This window comes from Strigops habroptila, chromosome 12, assembly GCF_004027225.2.
Source record: "Strigops habroptila isolate Jane chromosome 12, bStrHab1.2.pri, whole genome shotgun sequence".
Classification (NCBI taxonomy): Eukaryota; Metazoa; Chordata; class Aves; order Psittaciformes; family Psittacidae; genus Strigops; species Strigops habroptila.
The window spans coordinates 11,821,539-11,835,172 of record NC_044288.2 but is presented as its reverse complement, the minus strand read 5'-3'; the positions used below and the strand labels follow the sequence as shown (position 1 = coordinate 11,835,172).

Sequence of the window (13,634 nt, the reverse complement as noted above, 5' to 3'; positions counted from 1 at the left end):
CTGGGCTCTGTAAAGAAATCCCCATTTATTTTCAGGTGGACATCTCTTGTGCAGGTCCCCCAGTCCTTGTAACACAGGTACCGATGCCCTGCCCAGGATTCAGCTACCTGGATTTACCTCATTTTCCTAACAAAGCTGTGTGTGTCCAGGGTTTCATATCCTAAACCCCATCACCACATCCCCTGCAGACTGATTTATTCCTTATCGATGGCCAGAGCTGTGAGCTGGAAGGATGCTGTTTTTAATGCTGCCATTGGGCTTCTCTTAGCCATCTTTCTCTTTTTGCTCAATTTCACCATCACAGATTTAAGCTGAACTATGAAGGGTTCACCCTAATCAGTTCCCTAAGGAATACAGAACACTTTGATGCTTTATCGTTGTGTTATGCCATAGTTTGAACTACATTTGCTTTGGTGGGTCCTCCTGGTTTACAGGGCTGTAACATGGGAAGATGTTTCAGCCCAGCACATCTGCACGTGAGCATATGTTGGAAACCTGGGTGTGGAAGCAGTTGTCTGAGGGCTTTGCTGAATAACAACCATTGCGCCATGTCACTTCGGGAACAGTTTGCAGGGCTGAGCCTTCTTTAGGTTTAAACAAGGAAAGGTTTTAAGCTCTTGGATGGCAGTTTGTGGATCAGTGGGAATGCAGTTCTGGGATTTACCTTAACTGTTGTGTGCTCCTCTTCATCCCCAAGTGCCTGTGTGCCAGCTCCAGCTGACAGCAGCTTTGGGTTCATCCATGGACCTTCGAGGACTTGTGCTTCCTCTCCCCACATGCATCCTTTCTCAAAAGCAAGGTTTCCTATGTTCAGTGACTTCATGTCAATTAAGGGTTTACATACTAGAAACAGTAGGGAAACAACCATTTTTCGTGTTGATTTGCCATGCACCCCTTCAGCAGCCCTAGAAAGGGAGACCTGGGGAAGAACTTAGGTAACTTAAGTGCTTGGTCCTGCAGATACAAGTGTGCTTTCAGCTTTGTACCACTGCAGGTGAGCCAAGCATGTAGGTATCATCCCACGGGGCAGATGCGCCCTTCCTTCTTCTGCAGCAAGACACCCATCAATGAGATTCACCATTACGGACTGAGGGTGATGGCTGATCCCCACATCTTGGGTAAAATGGTAGCGTTTCAGCAGGTCCTTTTGCAAAACAAATAGTTCAGGTGCGAGGTTGGTGTGAATCAGGCCCAGGATCTGCTCAGTTTAACCAAGTCAGGCATGTTTCGCTGCCAGAGCAGTGCCACCTTGTCCCTGTCACTAATCCTGTCACTTCCTTTCATGCTCCTTCATCCTCTGCAAATTGTTTAATGCCTCTTACTGCACTTCTGTGAAACCTTCCTGCTGGATTGCATGGATGAGGGATTAGGTGTACAAGTAACATAGCCAAAGATAGTACTATAAGCAAGTAGAGCCTCTTTCAGAGCATGAATGATCGCTATGTCTGTAAATTGGTGGGGTTCTTTTTTACTTTTTCTGTTTTTCAATAACATTGTCTTTTGCTTCCTTTTCCAGGGGCCTCTTGGTTTGGATGGCAAACCAGTAAGTAGCACCAAGTGCCAAATGTAACATGTCTTTATTCACACTGCTGTGCATTGTGAATAGAATGCACAACATTTCTAAAAGAAAAAGGCAGAATCTCAACTCTCACTTGTTCATTACTACATGTGTAACTGTTTAGGAGGTGAGATTGTATTTAGGAAAATTCTTCTATGGTCTGTAACATATGCAAGTTTATATTGTGAGCCAGGGCTGGCCGGCACAGACTCAAGGTGAGCTTTGCTTTACCTGTCAGCTCATCTTGGCTAGTGAAGGCTTTGCAGCAGGCCAAGTTGGGAAATAAACCCCAGTAGCACCTTGGGAGAAGCAAAGCCAGTGATCGTGGTTGCATGCTTTGGCACTAAAAAGGGCTACCATGAGGATAATTGTTCCCAAATTGGGTCCATTTTCCCCCAGAGAAGCCCAGATGGGAACTGCTTGAGAGTGCTCGGTGTCCATCCAATGCTTTGTGGAACAGCCTGGGCTTTACTTTATGAGCTGTTTTCTTGACTTCATTTTTGCTTGGAAGCCCTTCAGTTACTCAGGTTCTCTGCTCTTTTTTCTTACTTATTTTACAGAAACACAGACTTTTTTAGTTTTATGCTGGCTTTACCCCAGCCAGCTCCGATCCCTTCAGCTGGATGGTTGCTACACGAGGTCGCATCTCTAGTTTGTGCCAAAATCCCACTCTATTCCACCACGTTCACTAGAGGGCACCATTTGAAATCTTTTCAAGCTCTGGTCCTAAACGAACTGTGATTTTCAAAGTGGGCAGAATTGTTCAGGCTTTGCAATCAAAAGTTATTCCGGATGCTTATTTCTAGCCAGTTCGGGAGTGTTTTGCTATAGCTGTACATTGCTGTGGTTCTTCATCCTATCTCTTAAGGTAACAAATGTGATGAGAAGAAACCTAGAAATAAAGCATTAAAAAAGTAAAAAGGCCAGCTCAGACCACTGGGCTCAGGGTTTGGCTTTGAATTAGCAAAGCCCCGTGATGGAAGAGCAGCACAAACCCCAGCAGCAGCACCAGCAGGCTCCTGCGCCCACTGCCCTTGGCAGGCGCATGGATGTGGACTGCTGCGAGTTGTGTGTGTGCACTGGAACTCTGAGTGAGAGGCAGGGAACATCTCATCGAGAAAGCAAACTTATCAAATGGCCAGACTCAAACCAGACTGTTTATCATCTCTTCCATGAGGGTAAGGGGCCAGCAGCCTTGCTTCTGAGCTAAATGAGCAGCGGGATGGATGCTGCATGGAGATGCAGATGCTGCCACCGCCAGCCTCTTTGCTGACTTTACCCCACTGCATCCCACCAGCTCCAGCCTCAGCAAACACCATGAATTGGGCTGACCCCCAAGATTCAGTATTTTTCTGTGCTGGAAGGAGGATGCAGAGCAGGCACATCAAAGCATTGCTCTGTGACTTCTCTTAGGGGCTGCAGAGTGTCTCTGCCTGCCTGCCTTACAGAAAGCTGCTTAGAGGGAAGATGACTTATGTCTTCAACAAATAGGCCAAAGAAAGCAGCCCATCCTCCTTGTTTATTTCAAACAGATGTATAATTGTTGTAATGATATGCTGAGCATGTGTTTTTCTAGAAGTGATTTAATACTTCAAGAAATCTCTTGCATCTATTTTAGAGTCATGTGTTTGTGAGCGGCTGTCACGCTGCCTGCCCTGCCCCGGTCCTTCTCTGGTCCTCTGTCCTGGCAAGAGCAGGCAGGACCTTGTTGGTGCTTTTGGGGAGAGTGCTGTTCATGTAAAGCAGTGTACAGCTTAAAATCATAGCATGTTTAACTTGATGATTGTGAACGTGGCTTGGGTTTGTGAATTGATAAATGCAGTGATGTTATGTGCATTGATGATTCTGCCATTTCTTAACTTGGATCCTTCTTATGTGTTTCCAGGGACCTCCAGGACCAAAAGGGGAAAAGGTAAAGACTGCATTAATATGTGGCTTTAGGGGAAGCAGTTGTATATTCTCCTCCTGCTGTAATTCCTTCAGGTTACCCCAAATACACCAGCATGACATTACCAATGGGTTTTGTTGGGATGTGGAGCTGTGACAGCGGGTTCTCAGGTTGCTCTTAGGAAAACCCCGGGAAGGGGAGGACAGAAATAATTGCAAATATTAGGAATAAGTATGTCCTTAAAGTTCATCCATGCTGTAGGGTTCCTGGTAACCCCTTAAGGGTTAGGAGAGTGGCATACAGCTCTCTTCTTGCCTTCCTCCAAGAGCAAGGCTGCGGCCTCCATCGCTCTCTGTTTGCATGTCATCCTCCCATGAAACTAGATCAGCCGAAGAAGGTCGTTACTGTACTGAAAGTGAAGTTAATCCTCACATGTGTAGGACATAAGCAGTTGCTAGGGGAGCCTTAGAGTTGGAAACAATCTGCTATTTCTGATTTATTATCTGTTTCATTGCCTGCCAGGGCAGAATCATCCCTATTGTGTTGTCTCAAGCCCTTCTCCTCCCTAGTTTTGAATACGTTAAGCAATAGGACTCTTGCCACTTCCCTTCTGTGCTGTTCCCACATCCAGCTGACCCTGTGCTTGGTCCTTTGTGGTTGCAATTTGAACTCTAATAGCTGACCCTTGCTGTTTTGCCTGATGCACAGGGTGAAGCAGGGGACATCGGCCCAAGGGTAAGTAGTGACACAGCACATTGATTTGTACTAAGATCTGGTTGGGTTTGGTCATTGCACAAAACAAGGCTTTGTGCAACTTTGTCACTGCAAACTGAGGTAGGGCAACAGTTCTGGAAACGTTTAATTTTGCTATTGGAGCTCTTTGTGGTGGTTTTCCTGTCTTTGACCATGGGGGAAACAAGAGTTGAAGACCTTTGGGTACTTCATGAAGGTTTTCGCTTTTACTGGATTTGCCTATCCCAAATTGCCTCTTCCAGTGTCAGAGGCAAGCTCCGTGTTTCTCTTGAATCTGTGCTACTCATTTGTTTGCATTAGAGCACCAGTATGTGCTGGTAAGACCTAGTGTCCCAAGGAAAGGCCTGGCACGGTGTTGTATAGGATGGAAAGTTCCTTCTCTCTTGCTGAGTTACCCACCTGGAAGTGTGGTCGCACTCCAAAGGCTGCCTTTGAAAAGAAAGGGTTTAAATTAACTGTATAATGAGGGGAAACTGTTTTGGCTGTAATGTGTGGAAATTAGTGGAGTTTTGTGGAAATGGCTCTCATGGGGCTGCATGGAATTGAGATCTACTGCAGTGCATCAGGATAGGTCCCCATGGGGCGCAACAGGAATGTGGCTGTCCCATGGTCCTCCCTGTGGTGCTGGTGATGGCAGCAGTAGCACAAAGTCTCCCATGTTGGGGATGAAACAGGAAGGCTTACTATGAGGTGTGTGGTATTTCCAAGGTGGGCTCTGTCACAGTAACAGAGGTGAGTTATGGGCTCCTGCTGGGAACCCCATGGTGGAGATGTGCTGAGATGCTGATGTATGGTGCCCATGCAGAGGCCAGATTTGGAGCTGGCATCTAAGGGCCAGTTGGTAGGTTTTGATGTGGTTGCTGGAAGCGCAGCCAGGACCTCAGTGGTTAATGTGGGCAGAGATGCCTTGGAGTCATTTTTCTCTTTTCCCCTGGAGGCTCCTAAGTCGGTATTTGAAGTTGGTATCACTTCCTGAAGCAGCTCCCAACCACCTTGGGTACATTTGGAAACGTCACTCTTGGGCTCCGAGGGCCCCTAAAACTTCTCCCGTAGATTTATGCCCTGCATGGCTAAGGAGGGGCTTGGCGTAAGGACCCAACGTTGCCCAGGTGCCCACCCCATACTCAGAAAAGGCTTTAGGAGGTGATTCAGCAGCACATGAGTGTGAGCTTTCACTCCCTGACTGGGGCTGTGGATGACTTTGAGGCTGGTGACTTGGGCAATTCCAGAGGAGATGCTGCTCAAGGCTGCTGTGCTCTGTGCTGCTGGATGATGTGGGAACCCACTTCCTGCTGCGGGAGATGCTCAGGGGACAGGCTCCATCTGGACTCACAGGGGCAAGTGCCAGCTCCCGAGGTAACTCTTGTCCCATGCTTTAACCTACCAATGAAAATATGAGCTTTTTTTGTTTAATCCTGATCTGCGTTACTTTTAGATTAATTTATGTCCTTTTGCACAAGAGCAATGTAAAAGCTTACAAACAATTTGGGAAGAAAGGGAGAGAAACAAGCCTGGGCAGAGCCATGCACAAGTAGGTGTGGAAACTGGTGCCTGGCTTTGAAAATAGCATCCTTTATGTCTGCAGACAGGGTTATGGATTGGATATAAAACTTCTTAATACCATCTGGCACAGATTGGGTTTTATTTCTTAATGTAATCTATCTTCTTCCTCAAGTTTCAGTGCTGGCTTTGTTCAGCTGATTTTGAAAGATGTGTTGCAGCAAGTCATCGCATCAAGGGGAGGATAAATAACTAGGGATATATCCAGTGCCCTCTCTCTTGTAAATGTTTGTCTACGGGCAGTGGAGTGGGGATAATGTGTGTCAGTGAGCACTAAAATATTATCATTAGGAATGATAGATTAAAAGAGAATGATGCCCAAGGCAGATTCGTCTCAGTGGAAGTGAGATGAAGGCAATTAGAGACTAGCTACTGAACGTGTTCCTGTCTGCACTGCTTCTCTTTCTGTCTTTATTAAACACCTGCAACCAGCACAGACAAAAAAGAGACTATTGCACGTGTGAATGGGCCTGATGGCAGTTGTTGGAGAGTGATTTTGGAGAGCTGAATGAAGAGTTCGCATTGGGTTGTCTTAGGCACTGGGCACTAGTTCTTGCAAATGGCATCAGGAGGGTTTTTGCGCAGCCTCACCTTGTCAGGATGTGGAATAAACGTAATCAGACACACTGACAAAAAGCATGTGAGCGTGTTTAAAAGAAGGCACCGAGAACAGATTCCCTCTGCTCTAGGTTGGAAAGAGGGAGTTGAAGCAGGATGCTGCCAAGGCTGGGACCGCTGTGCCCTGATACTTGTGCTTGTACTCCTCTCTTGAAATCAAATGTATTGCTACACTAATGAAAAGGACTGTTTTAGAAACCAGACCCGCTCCCTGAGCTTGGAAGCTCTTTACTTGGGTGGTGCTCAGCAGTCTGAGGGGTAAGAAAAAGGTTTCAGTTCCTGACTTACTCCTTGGGTTTTTCTGCAAATCCCAGTTAATGCTCTTGCGTATCTTCATGCACATAAGAAGCCATAAAACTCAGTCCTTTGGGTCTACCACAAAACCCTTTTCTCCCAGTAGAGCCTTTTTGGTTTCTGTAGTATCTGGAAGATCTGGCCAAGCGCTAGGGCTCTCTGTCTCCATTCATTTCAGTGTGGCATCAACTTGGGGTTTTAAAATCTGAGGGTTTCAGCATTGTTCCTCCGCAGAATGGCTTGAAAGAAATCCTTGGGAGGAGTTTGTTTGCCAGGGTTGATCAGTTTTTCCCATGTGGCTGCCTTTCTCTTCGCTTTCTAAGACGATTGTGTTAGAACATCCATGCTCGATGTACCTATGCATGCCTGCTACTAAGCCTGTCCTGGGAGCTGGGCAAGAGGTGGGTTTGCCTGTGCAATATTGACCCCAAAACTCAGGTTTGGGGCTATCTGTTGTTTGTGTGAAAGGTTTAAAAGGTCCCTGGATGAATGGATAAGAGGTTTGACCCTTAGAAACCTTCCAAAATCTTCGTGGAGGATGTGCTTTGTGTTCTCACAGAGCTTCTTGTGGCTTCGCACCATTGGCTTTGGTCCTCCTGTGGACATGTGCAGGGATGGATGGGGGGAAAGGGAGACACAAGCAATGTCCTGAGAAAGGAAATGTCTCTTCTCCCTAGATAGATAAGTGGAAAGGCTAAAAGACAATAGCAATGACTACTGACATGGTCTGAATACATTGTTTTTGCATCATATGAATCTGAGAGATTTGTCTGCATTTTATGGGCTGGGGAATACATTAGCATTCATTTTAGCCTCTGAAAAAAAGATAGTATTTGGTCTCGGGAGAAATGCTGGGATATATCCCTGTGGGATCTGCTGGAATAATGCTCTTTATTCTGCAGAAAGCCCTGCAGTAGGGAAATCCTCTGTACCCCAGCTGCTTTGAATGTCCTATTGTGCAGTAAACTAACGAAAAGATACTTGTTTCCCTCTGTTTACTAACTACCAAGCTCCAAAGTATCCAGAACGTTAAAACAACCACTGTTGGCTACCTACATTAGTTTTCCTCCTTCAGCAATTAATTATCAAAGAAAAAATGTTATATTATTGTTACAGCCTTTAAAACTCACTCTTCTGCTGTGCTTTCATCTTAAACTCTTGCTCTTTCCTCCTCTGCCTTCCACTGTACCTGGCTAGATGGTTTTTCCTCACCTCAGTCATGGATTTCTGGCTAATGATCAGCTTGTCTTTAGCCGGCGAGTGCTCAAGGTAGACTTATCAAACATGCTGGTTTGCTGTGGTTCTTTGAGTTGCTTTTGTTGCTGCTTTCTGGCTGATAGTGCATTATTGTCACTACTACGTTCAGAGGCGCTTGTTGGGAGTGTGCCTAAGTGAAACCGCATTGGAATTCAAGGGGAGTTTTGTCAAAGCAGAGGAACATAAAAGTGATGGGCTTTAGTATTTGGTCCTTTGAGAACTGGGAATCAAGCAGCAAAGTCCTAGAGATGTTGATATGAACAGTGCTGGTAAAATAAAATTCTTTAAAACTAGAGTTCTCTGAATCCTCTTACCCTGTGACGTTATAATTAGGCAAAACTCAGTGACTCTTGACATAATTGGATGCAGTGTTCAGCATTTGCAATGGGCTTTTTTTTTCCCACTATGCAAGTGATTTAGGAGCACAGATCTTGTTGAAAGGCCGTGGGATCTGTGCTGCTAAGTCACTTAAGGACTTGTGAAAAATCCCACACTTGTCCTCGATTTAAGGGCAGACCACATATTAAGCACAGTCCTCTTACTGCCTCAGTGGTGACTCTTCCAGATGTTGCTAGAAGATTTATGAGGTCGCCTTTCCGTGAGGTTTTCCATTGTGCATCTGCATGGATGTGCCCAGCCAGAGCCTTGGGCGGGTTGGGAACTGATAACTGGGTGGTGGAGCCCCATGGGAGCACCCCCAAGAGTGGGCACCCACCAAACCTTCACAATCACACATAGATACAGCTGCTGCTGTTTCCTTTGCATCCAAGCAATGCACAGTGTGACTTATGCTGGATGTTCGTATATGACCTTGGCTGTATTAAAAGCATACAATTAAGTGCTGCTTATTTTTGTGGGTGTTTTGGTGTGGTGCACTGAGCTGTGGGAGTGTGTGCATGCCCCATGCCAGCATGTTGTTGGGTCTGGTTATTTCTAGTAGTTTCCATGCAGACAGTCACTGGGCAAGCACTTAATGAGCTAAAACCTCATTGGAAGGCATTGAGCAAAATCCTGGTTAAGAAACCAGACCCAAAGGGTGTGAATTGGCCATGAGCTCACTTCCAGCCTTCCCAATTGGAAGCTGTAACTACATTCCTCTGGGACAGCAGAGGCCGGGGTGCTGATGGCCCAGGGATGCAGTGCATGTCTTGGGGCCACCTCTTGCCGGTGCTGCTTCACCTCATCGTGTCTGTGTGAACTTCTTCCAGGGTGATCAAGGTCGAGATGGAGCCACTGGTCCCCCCGGTCCTCCAGGACCCCCAGGTGCCCGGGGGCCTCCTGGTGACACGGGAAAGGATGGACCAAGAGGACCTTCAGGCCCCCCTGTAAGGATGGGAGAAGCGCAGAGAGCACATGCTGGGCAGTGCCCACCCCAGTGAGGAAGAGGAGAGCGAAGGGTGTCCCCTATCCTAGCGCTGCCACCCTAACCACTGGGTCCCCAGCCTGAGCCATGCTGATGCTGCTCATACAGCAAAGCCTTGGGGCATGGGGCCAAGGGAGCAGGAGGTGGCGTTCCATCATTCCATCTTTGGTTTTGGAGCAAAGAGCTGGTTTGGAGCGTGTATTTGCAGGTGCTGGTTGTAACTGGAAGAGCACGGAGATCTCTTTCCCAGTCTGTGGCTATTGGATGAGCTGTTGCAAATCTCCAGATCGCTGGCAATCTATTTAATAAACGAAAATAGGCTAAACCATAAGGTTGCTGAACATTCTGATTGTGGATGAGCATTCTGGAGAATCAGGGCAATAGCTTCAATGTTGACCTTTTTACTTTGCAGGGTCTCAAAGGCGAGCCGGGAGAGGAAGGCCTCGTGGTTAGTATTGCCCAGGAGCATCCGTATGTGTGTGCCCCTCGCCCCTCTCACTTTACATCCCCCTTCAGCTCGCTGCAGCAAGCGGGTTTGTGTCATTGCTTATGGACAGCAAAGAAACCCCATGGGAAATTATAGGTGCATTAAAATGGATGTTTGCCCAGGGATACCTGTGCCCTGGGGAGAAGAGAGGCCGGTCTTTGTCCCCTTGGCTCCTCTGGAGGGATGTGCTGCTCCTGTATCCCCACTTCTGCCCCTCTGAAGCATCTTGGCATTGAAACTCCAGTTCACTACGGTCTAGGTTAGATAAAAAGGTGTTTATTATCCATGAAATACACAAGACCTAAAAGAATATGTGTTATTTATTGGGAGGACAGAGAAGTTACAGCTGGAATTGTAAGGGAAGGTGAGAAGTTGGCATCTGTTGGGAATGTTTTTATCCTGTTATACTTTATTAATAGTCAAACAACCGCTCTTATTTTCAACAGGGTGCCAGGGGACCTCCAGGACCAAAGGTGGGTAATAAGTAATTTCTCATCTGCCTAATTTTAACAGGAAATACTGAACATACCTTTTCTGCACTGGACTTGCACTCATATGTTCATATGTTCATTAGCCATTGACTCGGAGCTGGTCTGAAAGTGTCACCTACTCAGTATCAAACCACTGCCTGTGCTAAAACCTTGAAATAGGGGTGGAAGGATCCATGGGGGGCTGGAAGCTGGTGTGCTGTGGGAATGTGCTTTCTTGCATTTGCAGGGGGGGGGTGTCAAGATGATCAACACAAGCCAAGTGTTTGAATGTTACAATTAATTTTGACTATCCACACAATTTGGCTTATTTTCTGTTATGTCCCTAAACTTTTCTCCTCTGTGTGTGTTGCTGTTGAAGGGTGAGCCTGGTATCCAAGGGAAAAAGGTAAAATAGTGATTTTTTTATATATGTATGTATATATTTTATTATTATTATTTCCTTTTGCTCTGCTCTGTGCTCAACTAAAGAAACCACTGCCAGAGACCAATGGAGAATCCATGCATACTGAGCCCTTCCGTGCGTTCCCTGGGGTTTCTCTCCCAAGCAACCCCAAAGCATGGGCACGGCTGTGCCTGCAGCCTGGTTTTCATTACCACGAGCAAGCCAGAAGCTGCAATCACATCTGCCCAATAGACAAAGAATGAAATAGCAAATGCCAAGCAAAGCAGTAGGTCTTGAGCCCTTTCTCTCCAATAATTCAAGCTGAACCAAGAAGCGCCTGGGGACTGTTATCTGCCCCCGGGATGGGTTTTTGAGGTTCCTGGGGCAGGCACCATCACACAGCACCTCGGTCTCATGGGGATTGCCACTCTCTTGAGGACAAGCACACTGCTTGGGTCGGGTGTTGAAGACTGCAGGAGATTTGCATGCCCCAGTTCTCCATGTTTTCTTCTGGTGGTGCCACCAAGCAGTGGATAAATCACTGCCTTTAAGTGAAGCAAAGCACTGACAGGTCCCAGCCTTTCACTCTTACTGCTTTGCTCCCAAAACAGACGTGGCCAATTCATAACTGGCCTGTAAAATTAATCTCTTCAGCACCTGTGGAGTGGTTTTACTCCAAGAGAACAATGAAACATGATGAGTGGAACAAGGAAACCTGGCAGATGGGCGTCCTGATGAAGTCCATGAGGATGGGTGGCAGCTCGCAGGTCTTTGGGACCAAAAAAGATCTTGAATGGATTAAATATTTAATTTCTATTAAAAAGGAGATGGCACCTTCCCCAGGGCCAGCTGTAAGGAAATTCTGGGAGATCCCATCCACCTCCCTGGGAGCAGAGGAAGCAGAGCTGGGTGGGAGCAGGAGACCACACCAGAGGTTCCTCCTGCAAACCCGAGTGGGTCTCAGGTCTATGCAACACTGAGTGGGGTCAAATGATGTGTTGGATCCTATGGTGAGTGTGTACAAGCTCTTTGTGTTTCACTTTTTGTTTCACCAGGGTGATGATGGGATCCCTGGGGAACCAGGACTTATGGGCCCTAAGGTATGTTCTGCCCTGTGCCCATCTAATGTAAATGTTTGGCAGCACCTTGGCTATCTGTTTTCTTGGCACAGTATCACAGTTGGGGCAGGTTGAGAAGCACATTTCTATCTGACATGCCCCATCCCTGGCAGTATTCAAGGCCAGGTTGGACACAGGGGCTTGGAGCAACCTGCTCTAGGGGAAAGTGTCCCTGCCCATGGCAGGGGATTGGAACTGGATGAGCTTTAAGGTCCCTTCAACCCAAAACATCCTGTGATACTGTCAGATGGAAAAAGAACAAAAGTAAGTGAGAAAGAGAAGCATAATCCATCCCTCTGCCACAGTAACTCTTCCTAGAAGTTTGCAAACACAACTTGACTATGGCAAAGAACTGCCATTTAGAGGCTCCTCTTGCAGAAATAAATTGGGGAGTGTTGCTGGGGCTGGCCTGAAGCTGGGGTTTGGGATGTGGATGCAGGGGGGGGGTCTCCATGGGAGCCTTTCCCAGATGCTGTGGTTTAGGGGCTAACTTTATGGCTGAACATCCCACCTGCAGCCATTAAGCCAGAAAGCTTCATGTTTATCTCAAAACCTCCTGTTTTGCACCTAGGCAATGTGATGTATTTCAGGCTAAAAGGAGAGCTTTGCTCACTCATCCATGTAAAAGAAAACATAAAGCAAGACAATTGTAACCCGAATAAATCTGTTCCATCCTACCCGTTATAGCATTTGTCCAAATTGTCTTGTTTTCAGGGAGAAAAAGGAAGCGTGGGTCCCAAGGGAGAGAATGGCACAGATGGCTTGCCAGGACCCAAGGTAAATAAAAGCCCATTAGCTGGGAAGCTGGGCACAGGGCTGCTGAGGCACAGAGTATTGTAGGCCTTTGCCTTCTAAAGGCTCATAAAATGCCCAAACTGAAACAAAACAGGGGGATGTCAAGAAGTATTTTATTTTCTGGTAATTCAATGAAAGCTGCATTTCAGCAGAGATCAGCGTAAGAGTTTTTAAGATGTTTTTCATTGAATTGCCTGGTTTTCCCCAAGAGAGCTGAACCTCTGCTCCCATGTTGATCGGATGCATTGATGGCAGCGGCATCACTTCAAAGCCCAGCACGCTTACGTGCCATCCTGTTGTCCTGACCTTCATCACTGCCAAGCAATGCAACAAGAGATCTTGATATGTTAAGTGGTGATGATGAGACCCGGACAGCATTCGTGGGCTGTTAATTCCTTCCTCATCTGCTTCTTATTTAGCAGGATGTGTTTCTATATCAGTCATGGCTCCTTCTTGGGCAAGAAACTGTATATGATGAGGAAACATGGGCTCAGGTGACCCTTAGCCACTGATGTTTTTCCTAAAACCACATTAGCAGTGTTTGTTCCCTTGGTATCTGCTGTATTGAGTTTTCCTATGGAGACTATTTCTGTTTATACCATTTTCTACTTTTCAGAGGGCTTTAATTTGACCAGCAAATGGAGAGGAAGGAATTTGGCACAGCCCTTTTCCTTAAACTCATGCCCAAAAATGGTTTAAACGCATCAGCTGAAACTTTCCAAATGTGCAGAATTCAGCCTAAAGCAAAGGTGGAGCCGTCTGAAGCTTCAGCACGAAGAGCTGGAGCTTGGCACGCTCGGAGCAAGCAGTGGAGCTGGGGAGCAGCACCATGCATCACCCTTACAGGGATACGGGATGCTCAGCCCTGAGCAGGCCGCTCTGCTCCATCTCTTCTGCAATGAGATGTTTTCTTGCTGTCAACTAGTTCACGCCAACGTTATTTTGTGTAAAATATATTTGCTCTGAAGTCAAATCTGGTTTTTTTGCTAGAAGCAGTTCCCTGTTGGTGCCGCACAGTTTCTTAATCTAAAACGTATCTTGGCACCTCATGTAGTTGCAGTGTTTTTAAG

General features: G+C 46.6%; 1 protein-coding gene across 1 annotated transcript in view; it reads left to right on the top strand.

Annotated features, from left to right (window-relative positions):
* COL23A1 (collagen type XXIII alpha 1 chain) overlaps positions 1-13,634 on the top strand; it is a 172,014-nt gene that overhangs the window by 151,183 nt on the left and 7,197 nt on the right. The window contains exons 6-13 of the mRNA XM_030504860.1: positions 1,517-1,543; positions 3,444-3,470; positions 4,155-4,181; positions 9,704-9,739; positions 10,225-10,251; positions 10,628-10,654; positions 11,707-11,751; positions 12,484-12,546. Of these exons, the coding sequence (XP_030360720.1) occupies positions 1,517-1,543; positions 3,444-3,470; positions 4,155-4,181; positions 9,704-9,739; positions 10,225-10,251; positions 10,628-10,654; positions 11,707-11,751; positions 12,484-12,546 (279 nt within the window). The remainder of the gene's footprint in view (positions 1-1,516; positions 1,544-3,443; positions 3,471-4,154; positions 4,182-9,703; positions 9,740-10,224; positions 10,252-10,627; positions 10,655-11,706; positions 11,752-12,483; positions 12,547-13,634) is intronic.